We start from the raw sequence: 20068 nt of genomic DNA on the forward strand, positions 1-20068 counted from the left end.
GTCAGGAAGACAATCCTTGGGATAGTAATGACTACCATTATATTAAATGGAGTTTTCCCATTAAAAACCCCTCTCACAATGAGTTTGAGTAAGTGCCAGTAATTCTGAATGATCATTAGCAAACATGCAAAACACCCACAAAACTGAAATGGCATTATTGTAAATTACTATGAGGCAATGAAGCTATTTATTTCAGTAATCACAGTAAGATCAATTAACCTGAAAGACCCTTACCAGTTGTTGTTTTTGTCCAGGTCTTGATGCACAGTATCGCTCTCTTTCCCTTCTCATCTTGCCACAGGCACTATCCATTCTTCCTCCTGAAGACAAACCGTTGGATGCAGGAATATCGGGTTTGGGGTAGCTCAAATTGCTGGCACGGAATAAAAATACGTAAGTTGAGGCAAGGGGTTTAAAAAAAGCAAAAAAAAGGAGAGAAAAAAATCCAACTTATCAACTAATTGTTTGAAGCTATTATAGCCACTATTAATCCTAGAACTGTCACCTGCTAATTGGAATCAGAAAAAAACATCCCACAAGTTCCTAAATACTGCTAAATAGCTTGTGTTCTAAACAGCCAAAGCTGAATAAGAGCAGCAGTGAGAATAACATACATAAAAACCAGTCACAACATCCATAAAGGAATGATGACTAAGCCAGAAGACCTGAAATAGAAGAACTGATTTAGATTGTTATTTTCTAATGTTTGCTTTTAATAGTCCAGACAGTGGAAATTTTGACTGCTAGTTCTCTGACTCTGTGATGAGCATGTATCTCTGAAGGGATATAAAAGAATAACTAAAAATATAGGGGCAGGGGGCGGGGATGTGTGTGTGCATGTGCGCACAGGAAATGCTGCCAACAGCTCTTACGGAACTGAGAGGCTTAAACTTGTGTGTCAAGAAAATATGACAGAAGCTTCATAAACAGCTCTGGCTTTCCTGAGGCCATTAGCAGAAGCAGCAGAGGTGTTTGGGTGTGCCAACATTCCAGAAGTCTTTTCAGACATGAATACAGATCCCTTTTGTAAGGCATACAAAGGCATTTCTCTGTTCATCACAAAAGCCCAGATCCAAACCAGAAAGACTCCCCAATCCAAGTGGGAAGGGGAAAGAAAAAGAAAAAACAAAAGAAAAACCTCAAAACAAGTAAACACACACACCCTCCCACACACACAGACAACCCCCACCCACCCCCCCCAACAACAAACCAAACCCAACCCATGCCACATCCCAAAATATAAGTGAACTAAGGAATAATAACAATAAAAAACAGTATGGCATTACGATGAAGTATCCCTGAAAAAAATTACTGTATCAAGCTAATCTTGCAGCCAAGCAGTCAGTCATTACAGAAGTACACTGGAAGACACCAGGTCAAGTTTCTAGAGGACTGAGGAAGAGATTTGGTCTAAACCTCTCAGATAGTTGCAAACATCTGCTTAGCACTGTAACCACTGAGAGGAAGCCAGATCCTTAAAGCCATATGCTCAAACTGTTCCCTAATCCAAAGTGACAATCAATTTGAATTCTGAAATAAAATCTCATGTCAAAACTAATCTTTATTCAGACAATTATATTATGTCTATGATAGCCCATATTCCTCTTTTCTGTTAACACCTGTCAGCTTCTAAGGGCAAAGACAGAACTGTCTTTAAGCAAGTCAGCCCAATCTACAATTCTGACACCGGTTTAAAAACTAAACAGCTTTTGTTAGGCTGAACAGAGATGTACCAAAGTACTGCAGGTTAGCTGCATGAAGAGACCTGGCCCTTTACAGTTTTGTATTCCTACTCCATAATATGACAATACACAGACACTGGCTTTACAAAAGAGTTAAAATACAAGGACCGTCTACTCTAATGTCCAAAGTAGAAGCACAGCTATAAAACTTGTGAAACACATGAAAAGCAGTATCAGTTTCCTGGATCTCCCTTTACATGGGAGAAAGAATTTGTACCAAAGAAAACTTAGAACAGTTTGAAAACCCACAATTAAAACCTAACATCTCTTTGCACCTCTGCCAAAACCAAAGAGGGTTCCTGTAAAGTCAAACTATTATATGGTAAAATAAAGGGTTGGCTTTGGGGTTTTTTGCAAGCCAAAGAATGCCCAGGGCAATATAAGAATTGTTTGGAAGATGAACACAGAGCCAACACATTAGCAGATTCCCTACTACTGTTCTTTGAAAGGTTCGAATCCTCAAAAAAAAAAGATATTTTCTGAGCATAGTGTCTTAATTCGAGCATTACCCAAAAGATTAATCCCCCAGAAGGGAGAGCCATCAATATTATCTGAAGTCATTCTATGCCAAGCAAGCAGCATAATGCAACACAATCTCCTCAAGAAGAAATACAATTATTAACTCTCCTGGAATTTTTTTGTTTCAGAGACAAGTTGGCATTTGTCTTCAGATGACTATGAAGGGTTTCTGTTTTTCATGCAAACTCACAGAGCAGACAAGTGCCTTTGTCATGTAAGGAGCATTAGAAAACAATCTTCCTCCAGCTTTTTGCTTAAATAAAAAAAAAACCAACTACAAATTGAATATACTTCTGAACTGTAAGACATTTCACATTATAAAGAATTTTTCAGAAAGGAATTCCTGTACAACAAAGCCTTCAGACCCCAAGCAATTATTTAATTACCTGAAACTAATAGCTACTCCCCTAATGAAGGCTAAGATGGACAAACAGTTAAACTCTCCCTTAATACAATTTTTTCACTTTTTCTATTCCCTTTTACTGAGAACTGTTACTCCCTTCCAAAAGAAGGCAAGCATGCAGACTGTACTGAGAAAGAAGAGGGCTTTCTTCTTTCAAGTGTTTTAAATTAATAGACTTGTCATACCTTTCAGATGATTTTACAGGCTGTTCTGCAGGAAAACTCTCCTCTATCATGTCCTGCAAAATGAATTTTATTTATTTCAAGATTTATCTGAACATATTTATAAACAAAAGACAAAGAGAAGCCAACCAAACACACACTTTGTGCTGTTTTCATTTTTTTTTATTTATACCACTAAATACACCTCATCTGCTTAAGCTTGTTCCCTAACTACTCTGACTATCCACTTAATCTCCAGCCCATTTATTTAATACCTAGTCATTTTTACATTCAGAATAATACTGGAACCATGGGTGATTTTTTTCTGAAAGAGATACCAGTGTTGTTTCAAGGGAAGTTTATCAGGGACTCCATCTACACTGAAGTGATCAGAATAGGTAATTAAAAAAGTGATCTGAATTGGTAATTGTTAGAAATCTCACTTGGAGCCAGCAGTTGACTTGAAACATTATATACACAACACCAGCATGTTCCATCAGCTTTCTGTACAGCAGCATATGCAAAGGAAATTTGTGTTTCTGTATTTTAATATTCATTCACTGCAAAAACCCTGGCCCAAAAGCACACCACCACATTCTGAAAATAAGCACCAGCCACTTAGTGTGCCAAAGATACAACTATATCCATAAAACCTCTAAGTATCTCTTTCACAATGGTTCCCACTCTCTAAATGCTTACCCCAAGTATACTACTGGCGCTCTTGCAAGAAACAATACCTTCGTAGATTGGTTAGACACATTCCAAGCTTGCAAAAAGCAGGCAAATTAGGACATGAAAGTTTACTTACTTGATGGTCTGTATCTGCCCTTTGGTGAATTTTTCTGGAACTAGTAGCTGATTTCAGAGATGGTTTAAAATATGTGATTTGACTCCCTGTCAGGGAGATTGGCTTTGGTGTCACAAGTTTCTGGACAGGTGGATGTTGAGAATCCATCTTTGAAAGGGAAGCAGCAATCAATTTATCCTCGCACCCACCCAAATTACCACAGCATTTACCAATGATAAAAGTTACAGAACTATAAACCTCCCACCAGTCTCAGCACCAGTGAAAACGATGTGGAAGTGTTGAAAACATTTAGCTTGCAGAAGGAAATCACCAGAAAAATCAGTTATAAAATCCAAAAAGCTACAGGAACAGTCAAAGCCTGACTGAATCCTGTGTCACAATTTGGCAGTTACCTCACAGACAAAATAAACTATATTGCTATAAGCAAAATAACTCATGTTACAATAATATGCTCCCATCCTTTTCTCTCCTCTGCCCTCATTGTGATTTTTTTTTTTTTACTGGCTTAATCCATTAATTTAATATTGAAAATGTTAAGCAGTGTTAAACCAGGTTCTGGGTTTCTTGTTTTTCTACATTTTCTTCCTTTGAAGTTACACTTAAATAAATTGTAAAATAATTTTAAATTATTCTCATTAATAGATGTTCCAATGTTTTAGATTTGCATTTGATGCTCTTAAAAGTACTGGTCTGACTTTTCTTGTCAAAGCTTTTTTACAGACAAGGGCTAGTTTTTAAGCAGAGAGCACCGTACATTCTACAAAACTGGCTTAACTGAATAGAGAAGGAAGACCCCAAAAGGCCCCATGATACATGAGATCATCTGTTGTGGTGGCCAGTGAACCTGTGTCACAAGACAGAGTTTTCAGTAAGTCCCTAGTACCACAAGAACCACTTTATATTAGGGGTGACCAAAAAGGCTTCTCCCAGGAAGCATTGCTCTGTTATGTTAATCTATCCCAGTTTGAATTCCCCGGTTGGCTGTCAGCCTCTACCCCTCATCACTCCCCCAGAGCTTCCCCATTGGTCCCCATTCCCTAGTCCTGCCTTTTCCCCACCCCCGGATAAAATCCCGGTTTGCCATTGTTCTCCCGCCTTTCCCTTTGTAACCTTCAACAGTGTAGAAGCAATAAATGCTCCTGTTGGAATACACGCAAAGACCCTTTCCATCTCTTTGTCACCGATTTTATACTGAAGCCAGCCGTGCGTTTGTGCATGCACACATGTGAGCCACAGAGCCGGGTGGAGACAGCAATAATCTGTAGCCTTGATGGTAAGAAGAATGAGACTTAGGATGTATCTATTATTTAAATTGGTATCAACAGACGGTTGTGCCCCAACACAGGTGCAGAACTGCATGACGTTCACATGGGCCCCCTTCTTCTAGAGCTTGTCCTGCTCCTTCTGGATGGCATCCCTCAGATGTGTTTAACTGCTCCACTCATTCTGGTGTCGCCTGCAAACTTGCTGACGGTGCACTCAGTCCCACTGTCTCAATGATGAAGATCTGGCATTTGGATTTGTTAAAATTCATCCCATTGATGACTACCCAATGCTTCAATCTATCTAGATCCCTCTGCAAGAACTCTTGTCCCTCAAGAGAGTCAACAGCACCTCCCTGTTCCATATCATCAGCAAACCTGCTAATGGGGCATTCAATTCGTGGCCCCAGATCACTGAACAGCGCTGGCCCTGGAACTGATCCTGAGGAACACCGCTGGTGACCGGTCACCAGCCAGATGTAGCCTCATTCACCGTAACCCTTTGCATCCGGCTGTTCAGCCAGTTCTTCAGTGTGTACCCACTCATCCCAGAGATGGACAACTTGTCCAGAAGGATACTGTGAGGGACAGTATCAAAAGCCTCACAAAAATCCAGAAAACTACATCTACCACCTTATTTTCACGTGCCAGGCAGATGACATTATTGTAAAAGGATATCAAACTAGTGAAACAGGTATGTACAACAAGGAAAAAAATAACCCAGTAACATGTTCAGTACACTAACTGTACACTAATACAATCCTCAAAATAAGAAAAATACCACAAAAAAAAAAGACCTGTAAAAGTTTTGCCTGAGTATTCAAGTGTCCTATCAATCATTTGTCTGCTTTAACAGGAAAACACACAACCCTCTTCTGGCCACATACAATTCCCTCCTCCCTTTTCATCAAGGGCTACCCTTTCTCCCAGCCAAATTTTATGAATTCTAGCATTATGAGTAGACAATTTCTCTATTTTTACCCAGTGACAGCTGTGTGCAACACTCACTTTCTGACTGATGTCAGGGTCTATGCTGCAAATCTGGTAGATCTTTTTTAATGCTTCATCACAGGTGTGGTTCTGCATTTTAACTGAGAATCCGTATCAGCTTTGTTTTCAATTACTGGGATAATGCTTAAGAGGTGGTAAAGAACTTATATGCTCTACTTTTCAACAGTCTTGTAATTTATCATATGGCCGAAGGCAGTACAGGAAATCTGAGATGCTTATAAACTCCCACGTAACTGCAGAATTAATTATGCTCCAAGTGATTAGCATAGAAACTTCTTGAGACATTCTGTCCACTTCCTCATTACAACAGCAGTTTGCATGGAAAAAAACCCACTTCTGTTCCTTTGGTTGCCTGAGCTAAATGTGACCTCTTGTGGTTTCACAATTTAATAAATGTAATATTCCAACATTGTTTAAACAAAAACAAGGAAATAATAATTTACCACAGCAACAATTCAGTGCTACCTCCAAACAGGAATTTAGGAGCACAAATTTACAGAAGTAACAAAATTTAATCGTTTTCCAATTTTCTCCTTGCTTTGAGTAGTAAAAAAAATGTAAGTATTTACTTTTTGCTTAAAATAAACATGGAAATCTGCACAAGATCTGAACAATCACTGAATCAATATTTTTCTATTTCTGGTTATTTCTGCAAGAAAAAGCTTTCTGAAACAAGAATGTTATCATGCAACTTAACCCCAGGTTGCAGGACAAGATAAAACCACTCTGTGTGTTCTAGAGAAGTTGTTCTTGACATATCAACACACCACCACAAAAAGATAATATAATTCTCCACCTGAGTAATCTTCACAGTCCTTCATCTAGTGTGGATAAAAAAGACATTTTTAGCGATTTCCACGCAGCCAAGGCAGCTATAACTCACATAAGGCTAATATTGACTTGAATTCATGTGCATGCTGTCATTGAGGTTTGTGACATTTCTTTTAAGAGCTGTAAAGCAGAGAAAGTTACCTATCACAGCTTAACATGTTACTGGTTCTTACCTGGTTTTGTCTGGATTGGAAGCTAGTCACATTCAGCACACTCCTGTCCACAGGCTAACAGGGGGAAAAGGCCGAAATATTAGAGGATGGTTTTTCTCCTATGAGAGGGTTCCATCCAACAAAAACACAGGGGGTTTGTGATCAACTTACAGAAGACAGTGGACTAGAAACAGAAGATGGAATCCTTTTAGCATCCTGTTGAAAAAACAGGTGCAATAAATTAAACCGGACATGACATTAAGTAACATCTTCATCCTATACTGGCACATTTACTGTGTTTTTCAAACACATGGAATAAAACGTTAAAAGGAGCGCCATTTACCGCCAAAGGGCTTGACATCTTCTCCAATGTCTGCAAGATGCGCCGCGCTGTGGAACTTGTCACACCATAGGATTGCACATTTGCTTGTTTAGCTTTCATCTGTCTTTTTATCGGTGGCTGAAAAATTAGCATTGCCAAAGTTATGATGCTGGATTATGAGTTTTACACGTGTATATTTTATGCCCTAGGGCTACACTGATGATACAGCCAATACTCTCGTAATGACAGAGAAAAACGCACTCACTGAACATTCAAGCCATGAAGAAGAAAGATATACTCCACTGACTTCACAGAAGTTTAAGTGGGGCCCTGCATATCTTGAACATGGGATAAAGTAACAAAAGAAATCCTTAAATGTAGAAGGTCAAAAAATGGATGATGTTAGGTTTGTAGGGTCTCTGAAGCAGTGATTAGGAAAACAGAACTGAAGCAAAGACTTGTGTAAAGTACTTTCAGTAGCAAAACAGATCTTGGAGTTTCATGATGGTGTAAGCGTGACATCTTAAAACCAGAGTATACAATCATCATCAGGAATTTCTAGTTCTACTTCTATTATTTCCTCCCTTCCCCCAAGATTACAGCTGACTGTAGGTCTTCTTACTCTGTTTAGAAAGATACAGATCTGATTTGAACTGCACCAGATCTAAACATAATACACTGGAAAAGTAAATGTTGTACCACGACTTAACATAATTAAAAAAAACTTCAGCATGACCTTTTTTTATAAAAAACTATGTTAAACCTCCCATGTAACCACACCGTGCTTCCCACATGGCTAAGTGAAGACAGGAAGCAGATCACACAACACATAGAACATGCAAGTGAGACTCGCTGTACACATTAACAAACAAGCTTGTCTCTCCTTTAAAAGTCTAGTATTTGCTTTCTCTTTTCAACATAATCCACAATTTTTGTAAAAAAATAAAAATAGCTGACCAAAGAGGACTTCTAGCTTACAGAAGTTTTAAATATTCTGAAGTTTGACTCAAACACCAAGTCAGGAAAACCCACAAGTTTCAAGGTTTCCCTGAATCAGGAAATTGTAAATTCCCTTGTTCCAGAGCAGAAACAGACTGCCAAAATAGGTCCAGCAAACTTATTTTCAGTTCCTTAAAGTTCCTTTTGACTTTTTTTAATAAAGGGCATTTTAATTTAAATAAATTAGAACCAAATCAGATTTTACTGACTTGCTTTTAGATTCAACTCTAGCTACTGAGAGTAATCAGGATTTTTAATTTGCTGGTTCATTTAAACCACAAAGAACACTTGGGAACAAGCACCTCTTCTCAAGAGCTATGTGAATGACAGTAAAATAGAGGGCACCTTATTGTTTATCTTGATATAGCATATAGGACCGCCTGCCTCCCACTCAGTAACAGAAGTGCAAAGGAGAAGCAAAGTTGCCTTCTGTATACTACTGTATTAAAAAATGCACAATATATTCATAGTTTGAGTGGAGGCACGCTCGTGTAAGATCTACAAGCAAGTATCAGGCAAGTAACTTTTGCTGCTATTAACACAGTTTTCAAAGTTATGCCGTCATTGGAATTATTTACATGTTATTTTACCATAATACAGTCAGAGGCAGACCACGGCAGAAAATGGAAATTTTTGGAAGACATAACACAGGAAACCCCTACTACAAGAAACTAAGATGCTACTGTCATTCTCGTGCTTTATGATAAGCATTTCTACATGAAGGGTTACACAAGAACTTAAACAAAAATTGTAAGCTGAGTGGGCAAGATAGGAACTGTTGCCACATTTTTCAAGTTAAGCTCCCTGCTCACAGCTTTTTTGGCCAAGCTCCCCCTTCTGTATTTCCATTATGTTCTCCCCGACGCTGCACTACTATTCTCATACCTGGTAAGCAGAAATCTGCACTTTTGTCTGCCTTGCTGCTGCAGCTGCACCACCATAAGAAGTCTTTCCAGGGTAAAACGGAGAATCCCCAAGCTGTCTTGTCTTAAAGACAGAAGTGTTTCCAAGTGACTACAGAAACGTATTATGGTAAGTGGTTAGTAAAATGGCTACACATTCAACTTGACTAAAATTAATACTGTGCAGTACTTACAGGAGAGGGAGATCCAAAAGCAGATAAATTGAATGCAGGTTTTTTAGAGCTAGATGCAGGATGCTGTGAGACGGAATGAGATCTTTCAGCCTCTGGGGTCCAGAGCAGTGGTGCTGAAGTATTTTTTGAAACTGTGATATCTGCCAAAAGGACAAATGCTGTATGTAAATGCCTTGTGCACATAGAGAAATATAGTGTTAAACATCACACAGACTTCCAGAGTTCTCTACCAAAACATCTTACAGAATGGAAAAGTCCCTTAACACTCATTTCTCTGACAGTCTAACCTTCAGAGCTCTTCAAACAGATTAATTTCACATACGGTATGAAACCCAAGTACCAACTCTGAACCTAAAATCTGTTCACAGAACTGCGAATACATGACCTTTCAGTCATCTTTCAGAAGTATTCACAAGCTAATAGCACATTTCCAATACAACACAATTTCTTTTTTTCTTCTTTCATGGTAAAATAAAGGAACTGCATAAACACTGGTGCATCTCTAATGATACAAAGTTTTTCCTATGACGGTAGAGGGTTGGAAACCAGCATAGGACAAAACTGACCAGGTCATAAACTTGAAAAATTACCCAAAAGCTGAATTTACAGAGTTAACCACCTATTTTCCATATGTTTTATGGAGACACACCAGAAAGTTCTAGCAAACTCAGGTTATATTGACACACCCTGGCAACACCTACGCTGAACTGTCAGCCTGTGGTCTCCAGAGAACTGGCTGAACATGCCTCCATCACCATTCATATGGGGGGCCTAGAAAAATCTGCAAACTTGCTGTTTGCTCTTTCTTGGTGAGACAAAAAACAAAGTAAGTATTGACCTCTACCAAGAACAGCAAAAAAGAAGCAGCCCAAACTTGTTCAATCAAAATAGTTGCTTCATTGACTCCTGGTAAAAAAAAAATATGAGAATATCTTGTGGTTTGATTTGTCAACCGTATTTATCCACATTTAACCAGCTGTGAGCGAGATATTCTGAGTCACTCCTCCTTCTAGGCAATCAACCTAGCTATCAAGCTACAGCAAGTCATCTTCATCTCCTATTATCCCCATTCAAGATTTACAGATAATCGAGCTAAAATTGTATTTATCAGCACTGACTCTTTAGAATATCAGGGACTCAAAAATGCATTCCAAGCATGGTTATATTTAAAAGGTGACAGGATTACATACTTCTAAAATACTAAAAATTAAATTGAATTCTAACATCCAGAGCTCACATTCTCCTACTAAGAATTCTCCTGCCTATTTACTTACTAAAGCAATGTGGAATATTGAAGAATACAAAGTACTTCATGTTATCAAGCAAATCAATTAGAGAACAAGTTACCTTTATCAGATGCTCTAGAGGAGAAGCCACTGGTTGTTGAGATGTTATCGTCATCATGCTGAGAGGTAGAATCTTTTATTTCCTTTACGAGGGACAGCCCAGGACTGCCGATGCCAAGTGAAGATGATGTGGAGGGCTGACAGTGTGGGACTGTGGAATCCAACACAGTGCAGTTCAAATGGCTCCGGTGAAGAGAGGGCCTTGTTAACACATCTGAGAAGTTCAGTGCAGACCTGCTTGTGGATGGTTCTAAACAAATACAGCGAAACAATCAGCTTCCCTGTAGACAAGCTCACAGAAGCCAAAACCTGTTTTCTATCAACAGCCACGCTTATTGCCAAGTTCTAAGCACAAAAATAGAGAAGCTGAATTTAACTTCCTCACCCAGATAGGGTTTCATCTGTCTGATTACAACAGCAACACTGCTTGCAATACTAAGCATTGATGTCACATTAAGAAGTACTTGATGGGATTTTACAATACCAAATTCTGACCCTGTGCTCAAGCGCTTAAACTGTGTCTTTCACTAAATCAAACATCTATAAATTCCTTCTCCTCCAGATAATGCTTGCAATAAGCTTTCCAAAATTTGAGGTTACCTGACAAGTTACAGACAACTCTGCAGTTTTTATCATCTTGTAAAAAAGACGATGTTAGTATGATTATGTAGCATGAAAACGTGTATTTGCAGAGATTCTGGGGGGGTTTATTTGTTCTGGTGTCATCATCCTCCCTTCCAAATTCTATCATATCAGGTCATGCTACAGGCAAATTACCTCCTATCTATTAGTTTTTGAGATTTTGGCACAAAGGACAAGTAAGCAACATGGCCTCAGTTGTAAGATGGGCATTTTTTCCTCATGAAAAGGGTCTGTAAACATTGCCAGTGTCCTGCAAATGGTGGCCTCACAGCTCCAACTCGCCACATGAACGGAACAGCTATTAATGGCCATCTTGCCTGATATCCGTATGTCTACAGTCCCTCCCGGGATTTCTGGGTGTGAACTTAACTTTGAGACACTACCATCCTGACATTTGCACTGAAGCTTAAACTAGCCACTTCAATCTTCATAAGCACAGCAGTACTAGCAATTAATTCTCCAAAGCACTGGTAGATTTTAGGACTGTCTTGTTCGAGATGAAAGAAAGCATTATGAGACCAAAGGCTGGCCAAGCAAAGAATACAGGCTCTAGCAAATTGGTGCCTCAGAGCCAAAGAAACAGGCTTTCTAAAATAAAAATACCAGTAATAATAAAAAATATTATTATTAACTACAGCTAGAAAGATTAGACTACAATATCCACGAACTGCAACACAAGCTACTGACGTTCTAGGGTGTCCCATCTGCTCCTGATTTCTTGGAGCTAGAAAGTTTGCCGTGCAGCTGTTCTCACTGAAAGGTCCTTTCACACAATTCTTTAGGAAAGCCAACACAGATTACTCATTCATGAAAACCTTCTCTATTCCTTTATACAAACTTATTCTCAAGCTACAGCTACACAGAGAGCAGTAAAGCTCTTTATTTACAATTAGATGACATTGGTGACAAAGGTATTTCCTCATTATTTTTCATTCTGCCAACAACAGAAGCAACTGACTGTCCACACAGATGGTTATGTACGTGTTCAGACAAAATTTCTCACCTAATTAAAAACTGAGGTCCCAAAACTGCTAATTTAAGAGAAACTCAAATGAGAGCATATACAAATTCACAAAGTACTACAGAAACAGTGAGAAGCATAGATATAAACCACAGATTAATTTTAATATGGTAAAAGGGTTATAAATTTCTTTGCCAAGGATCCAAATGGTTTTCAAAGACCCCAAGCAATGCCACACCTTAATGTTACAAAATATTTCAAAAAGAATAACATCATAAATAAAGTTCCCCAGATCTCCACTAAACTAACAAGGAAATGTAATAAATTGATTGAAGAAGCCCAAAGGAAAAGAAAAGAAAAATAATCAGGACACATGAGGGAATTTTCCTCTGGCATTCTAGCATCTGGTCTTTTGAGGACAACAAAACAAATTAATGTTTCTACTACCTCAGGCAATTAGATAAACTTTCATTCCAGATCCTTTAAAAAGAAAACATAACCCAACACACTCACAAATGAATGTTAGCAGTATTTTGCACTTGGCTAGTTGACTACCTGAAGTTAACTCATGACTTCCAGGGCCTGTAAGTCAACTTCCAGTATATTTTGAAATTATGTTTAAACTTTGAAGCTGAGCCAGTTCTAAAAACTGAGTTGCTGAGGTTTTTTACTTTGATTTTGCTTTGTGTGGGGCTGTTTTTGGTTGGGGTTTTTGATTGGTTGGTCGTTTTGGTTTGGGTGTTGTGGGGTTTTTTGTTGTTTGCTTTCTTTCTGTCCAAATGCTCCTTCTAGCCTCCCCTGGAAATGAAGATTCAAAACTAGAAATCTGTGAATAAATACAGATGGTCAGAATACTAAATGATATTTCACATACCTTCTAAATTAATTCTTGCTGATTCAGGCGTGATTCTCCCATCAATTACCAAGGCATCTTCATTTGCATAATCATGGTGATAATTTACTGGATTCTCTTCCTCGTTTGCCGATTCATTCGTATCTACACATTTATCTTCCCTTTTATTGAAATACTTCTGCAACCATCCCGGCACGATGTTTTTCACTGATTCGGTCACTCTGCTAATGAGCCCCAGCTTGAAAGAAAAATACAGGAACACAGTCAGCAGCATATTCTGGGATGCAACTTTGCACAGACCTCGAAGACAGACATTAGACAGCAATATTCAGATGAGTAAGATTAAAAGGTGGTGGATCCTTGACAAAGAATACCCATACTTCTGGAACATGAATGACAAAAGTGCGCACCTAACATTGATTTACTACTAACCCATCAGTTTCTGCACTTCCCAGTGACCTTGGCAAAACTTCCAGATTCTGAAACTACAGCTGAAGTTCACCAAAGGCTTGTCAAGTCACAAGCTGATCAAGAAATTCAATTTCTAAATAACTCCTGATGTACATACTGTTTTTTCAGGACTTTTCCTTTTAACACCTTCACTTGAAAAACCATCAAACCCAGAAACTCAGCAATTATCTACAGCAATAGTGATGAGCAGTAATAGCTACTAAAATCAGTGAACTTAAATATTTCTTTTCCTAATGCTGAACTGAAGGAACAATGTGTATCAAAAACCCCACTACTATGCTCTGAACAGCGAGGGTATCCTGAAAGGATCTCGGAAGAAACAGCTGGAGTTGAACAACAGACTCCTCACTAAAGGACTGTTAAATATATTCAATTTGATCAAATTTCATTTCGTGGTATGTTAAAGTTTTGTATTTCCAAACCTTAATATTCAGCAGTTACTGAATATATACCAGGCATTTCCATTTTGACATTTACCAATTATTTGTAATGCTTACATTCTGGTAAGAAATATTTATTTAACATTTTGTTTCAGGCAGTCACTTGCCCCCCATCACATCCTCAAAATTTCAACACGCCTTCCTGTCAATCTCAACCCTGCACAGCAGACTGCTTGCAACATGGAGCTGCCCCTCTTACACTGGCTGCAGCCACAGAACCAGCTGCTAACCCCTGCAAGCTGGAAGCAAGCGGCAAAGCTACCTCCACAATTTCAATGCTTTGGAAACTGAAAAGCAACAAGAGTTTAAAAAGATTTTTTTGAACTTCATTGCCAGTTCCTAACACATGCATCAAGGTACTTCGGTATTTTTCTGGGTTTAGGCAACAAAATTTTATAAAAATTATTATTCATGTGTAGAAAATTGAGAATATTCTTTGAACATGTAGTAGTTAGTCTAGTAAACAACTCTGAAACAAGAACCCTGTTGTATTCAACTGTCTTAAAAAAATCAGCACATATGAAAGAAAAAGCCCGTATCTGTCATTCACATCTTTCATACACAGTAACACAAACACCAACTTACAGGACACCCTTGAATCTGGAGTTAGAAGGGGGCCTGGCAAAGAGGAGAAAGGGAAGGTAGAAAACAAAAGTCTTTTCACAGAAAGAAAGTCATCTTAATTTACAATTTGACATTTTTCATAATGAACTGTAATTTAATCTTTTACTTGCACAAAGAATAACTAGCTAGGGACAGCTTAAACCAGACAGAATACAGCATAAAAACCACATCTATCACAATCACCACACTAAGATGCACACTAATATGCCATGCTTAGTGTTGCTGCTATTCTACATAAATACTAAGCCTCAGCATTCCAACAACAAAAACTGTGCAACACCAGAGCTCACAAGCAGTTCAGTGCCCGGCACCAGCAAAGGGCAGTCTGTTCCCAGCCCCTCATTTTCACCTTTACTTATGACACACTGTCCCCCTTTAGGGGAGTGAATATTTTGCTGCTATGACTAAAAGCATATCAGGAACTCAGAGGAGTCAAAAATTTGCCAAAATAAGCAAATGGTCAGGACACAAACTGCATTCAAGGCAATGCTCTTTCCAAAAAGCTAGGCATTACTACATTCACTATTGCTAGAGTCTCTCCATTAGAGAATAAGACATTACTGGCCATAAAACAGGTGCCAGTATGATTCTCTTGCTGAGGAAATCCTCCCAGGACTGAAAGCTGCCTGAGACTCAATATGAAAGAAGTCATAGGCATCCAGAAGACTAAACACCCAATCATTAGTAAACCAAATGAGTAACTGGAGAATGTAGCTAGACTAGTCATTAACCAAGATGACATTTTACCATCCATATCTGACACCAGACTGGTTTGACCCTTTCCTGCAAATGGCAGCCTTTCCATTCTCCACATAATCAGCATTCCAAGCTGGGTAGCACAGGGTAACTTCCCAAACCAATGCATGAGCTAGAACTCAGCACAGCCATACTGTACCAAGTACTAATGGCCTGTTCCATCTGGCTTAGGCACAGTGGTAGATAAGGAGCACAGTTTTATACTCCAGAATAATGCTGGCTTAGTGACAAAGAAAGAGAAAGCAAAATACATGTAAAGGCACCTACATTTTCCATCTGCAAAATATTAAAGGCACTGTAAAAGAACTATGCAAGCATTATGAATGAGCCATCATCACACAAGGATCCCGCTAGAAAAACAAACACCTTCCCCCTAAAAATACACCACACACCCCAGGTATGCCTATTCAAATACACACAGACAACAACAACAAAATAAAATTTCCTTCCATCATCTCTTACCTGCCCATCAGAGCTGAAAGCCAATCAGTAAAGCTCTATGGTTGGATTCCTGATCACGTCGAGTAGTTAAGGTACCACTGACCAACCACACATTTGAACATGCACATGCCTTGTTCTTGCCACAACATTTCAGCGAAATGTCACACCTTCCGCTGTCTTTGAAGCTGACATTTCAATCTTACCATAACTTGTAGTTTTCTTATTCTTCAACTTCAGCATATGCATTTGAACACCCTTTCCCTCTCTCTGCACATGCAAACAAGCCAACTCTGTCAGCAGCAGAGCACTCTCCCTCTACTACTTCTGTGTCACCAGCTCTGCATTTTGCTCATCCCATCTCCCCACACAGGAATCATTAATCCTTCTAGAAGGCTTACAAGGATACTGCACATCTCATCGATGCCAACAGATCTTCAGATTAAATACAAAAGACACAGCAGACAACTCTAGTAGGCTTATTCTCCAGAAAACTGCTCAGATCCCGATCTCCTCATGCCACAATTATGAACCAGTCCCTTCCAGAAGAGCTTCATTCACTACAGCTACTCTGAACACGCTACTGCACAAAAACTGTTCTAGTTCCCAGTCTCAGGTTGGGAGCAGAGGAAGTGGCACTGGCATGCAGTTTAATGTTCATAACTTCTCATTTCTACAGGCCACACAAGCACCAAACTTAATATCATGAAAGGGCAGAAGACGTAGTGGGGCAATCCCAACTGTGTGACTGCAGTGTTTTATTCAGTGAACATGTTTTACTCCTTAACTGACTGATTTCAGAGGTTTCAGCTGCTGTCAGTACCAACTGCTATCTTTGCACCTCAGATGCACTCATCCCAAAAAATACCAGCAGGAAAGCTGAGAAAAATGAAAACCCACTGGAAAGACCCAGTAGCTTATGAATAGGTATTTAAAACAGTTTTTCAAAATCTGTGCATCATCTCAAGTGTCTGCAGCCCTGCTAGGTCTATCTAAGTCTATGTATACAAACATCATAGCAACAGTAACTACAGTAACAGCTACTCCAAGGCACACTGGCTTAACATCATGGAATCACTGAACTATTAAGGCTGGAAAAGACCTCTTAGATCACTGTGTCCAACTGCTACCCAGGAGTCCAAACCCTCCTTGTTTGGGCACAAACACTCATTTCTAAGTTTCAAGCCCTGCTCCTTAGGTCTCAAGACTCACCTGAAGGGCCCAGAACACTATTTTGAAGGCCCAAAGTCTGATTTGGAAGGTCCAAAGCTTCACCTGTAGAATTCAAAGTCTTCTTTATAGAGTACAAAGGCACATCTTCAGGCCCAAACCCTGTTTCCAAAGCCTCCATCTCAGGAATCAAAGCCTCCTATTTAGGATTCAGCCTTCAATCTAATGGGCTCAAAGCCTTCCTCTATGACTCCCAAGACCCATTTATAGGGGGGGAAAGCCTTCATTTGTGGTATTGAAGCATCCTTGTAGGGCCCAAAACCCATGAAAACCCAACCTCAGAGTTCAAACTCTCTTTCTCACATCCAAAAGCCCATTTCCAGGGCCCAAAGTCCTGTCTTGAAGACTTAAATCCTTCCTTGGAGGGTCCGAAGCCTTTTCTCATGAGGTCATAGAATCATTAAGGTTGGAAAACACCTTTAAGATCATCAAGTCCAACTGCTAACCCAGCACTATCATCATGTTCACCATTAAACCATGTCCTCAAGTGCCAGCTCTGTTGCCCTTCTCTGGACACAGTCCAGTACCTGAGTGTCTTCCTTGTAGTTAGTGGCCCAAATCTGAACACAGAATTCCAGTCATGGCCTCACCAGTACAGGGGGACAATCACTACCCTGGTCCTGCTGGCCACACTATTGCTGATCCAGGCCAGTATGCCACTGGCCTTCTTGGCCACCTGGGCACAGATGGGCTCCTGTTCAGCCACTGTTGACCAGCACCACCAGGTCCTTTTCCACTGAGCAGCTTTCCAGCCACCCTTACACCCCAGCCAGCAGCTCTGCAGGGGATTGTTGCAACCCAAGTTCAGGGCTCTGCACTTCATCTTACTGAACCTCATGCAACTGGCCTCAGCCCATCTATCCAGCCTTTCTAGACCCTCTCTAGAGCTCTCCTGTCCTCCAGAAGATCAATGCTCCTGCCCAACTTGGTGTCATCTGCAAACTGGCTTAGGGTGCAATTGATACCCTTGTCCAGGTCATTGATGAAGACGTTAAATAGGACTGGCCCCAACACTGAGCACTGGCAAACACTATTTGACTGGTCACCGGCTGGATGCAACCCCATTCACCACCACTCTCTGGGCCTGGCCGTCCATCCAGTTTTTACGCAGCAAAGATCACACCCATTCACACCATGGGAAGCCAGTTTCCCCAGGAGAATGCCACGGGAAATGGTGCCAAAGGCTTTACTAAATTCTAGGCAGATGACATCCAACATCCAGAGCTCTTCCCTCATCCACCAGGTGGTGGGTAACTCTATCACAGAAGGAGATCAGATTGGTCAAGAAGGACCTGCCTTTCATAAACCCATACTGGCTGCAACACTAAGCAAAAGATATGTAGAGAGAAATATCAGTTAACAAACAGGTGTCGTAATTTACTACTTTAAAATACCATTTCTTCAAAGGATTTATATAAAGAAAGAAAAAACAGTAGTTTATGGTCACAGTTTGAATTCCAAACTTAAAAGCAGACTATTTCTTGGCCAAAAATATTTACAGAATAGGACAGTTGTTCCAGCTTGTAAGGGTCTTTCACACAGCACAGGGTGGGGACAGTGCTGGCAGGAATACTCAGCAGTGACACATTACTCGAAAGCACCCATTTTGTAATTGAGTTTGTTTCAGTCCAGAAGGTTTAAGTATGAAAAAAATCATATAAAAATTATTTAACCGTCATACACCTACAGAAATTTGTCAGAGATGCAAAATACGTAACTGGATAAAAGAGCTAATTTCTACTTCACTGTACACATACATCTGAAAAGCATCAAATTCTTGCCTCTCAGAGACTTTGCTTCCAATTTCAAAGTTAAAGTTATTAGAACATATGAATCAGTAAGTCCTCAAAAAGAAAACCTGCCCTTAATAGTGATGTTCAATGAGATAGAGCAGATCAATGTAACCACTTCCAAACACCAAAAAAGAATTTTCTTGCCCTCCATCCCCCACAGTCAGCTTATGCCAGCTCTGGCACATAGCAGGCTACTCTCCATACTAGCTGAATTCATTAATCTGGCAAAAAGTACGTGTTTCTCTGCTGGGCTAATGAGTTGAACTGGCTCAGTGCACCAGAACTGGCCTGAGAGAAAGCACGATCAGGCAGCCAGGACCAGAGGAACACGAAAGAAAATTCTCCCTTCTTTCAACCATCCTGTGTCCATACTGTCTTTAAAGACACTGTCCCTTTCTCCTCTTCAACTCACCCTTCCCTCGTGCTTCCACTAGCACATATAAGCAACCAAATGACAAACTGTATCAAGGCTCTATTAAATAGATCCAACCAAAAATCTGTCTATAGACTGATAGTGAGGACTACCCCTCAGGGGCATCAGGTTGCTGGTGCACCTTACCATATGCCTGCATTAATGCTCATGCAAAAGCAGGAATAGAAATGGAAACATTGCATGATTGCCTCTTGCAGCAGCAGACTTAGACTGGCTTAGACTAACTCTGCTTTTGCTATTTAGGGAGTGGCTTCAATTTGGATGTAGGACAGCAGAGTTTGATATTTCATATAGAAAAAAGACAATAACACTTATGACTTAATACGAACAATATGTTTCAGGAATGCTATTAATTATGTAACATTTGAAAAACAACACTTTTATTTAAGGCAAATGGACTAGTTCAGATTTATTTCTGAAAGTCATGAAGAAGGGACTGTATTACCTGATGCCAGTGTATTTCTTTCTTATTGCTTGAAGTGAGCCTTATTTTCCTTAGTCTAGTTAGCTTTAGAATAAAAGTTCCAGGGAAATTCAGGTATTTTCTGGCACTATTTGCACATCTGTACACATCACTATCACTTACAACTGAGAGCAAAACACCAGTATATGCTCTGAGAGATAAATCAGTGCCTAACCCACTAGGTTAAATCCTTGTGACACTGCATGGTTTTATCTCAAGTTTTGTCCACACCTTCAGTTGACACAGTGACAACATTACAAAAGGCACCATGAAGTACAAGGTAATTTTCTTTCTTTCTTTCAGGAAGCACTA

At 39.7% G+C, this 20068-nt stretch overlaps 1 protein-coding gene across 1 annotated transcript in view; it reads right to left on the bottom strand.

Moving 5' to 3' along the window:
* The window catches only part of NUP153 (nucleoporin 153), a 43793-nt gene that overhangs the window by 14079 nt on the left and 9646 nt on the right, over window positions 1–20068 (bottom strand). Inside the window, 10 exon segments of the mRNA XM_039550186.1 lie at window positions 235–373; window positions 2850–2902; window positions 3634–3780; window positions 6911–6964; window positions 7061–7105; window positions 7233–7349; window positions 9096–9224; window positions 9307–9446; window positions 10654–10902; window positions 13130–13346. Of these exon segments, the coding sequence (XP_039406120.1) occupies window positions 235–373; window positions 2850–2902; window positions 3634–3780; window positions 6911–6964; window positions 7061–7105; window positions 7233–7349; window positions 9096–9224; window positions 9307–9446; window positions 10654–10902; window positions 13130–13346 (1290 nt within the window).

Source organism: Corvus cornix, chromosome 2 (assembly GCF_000738735.6).
Source record: "Corvus cornix cornix isolate S_Up_H32 chromosome 2, ASM73873v5, whole genome shotgun sequence".
Classification (NCBI taxonomy): Eukaryota; Metazoa; Chordata; class Aves; order Passeriformes; family Corvidae; genus Corvus; species Corvus cornix.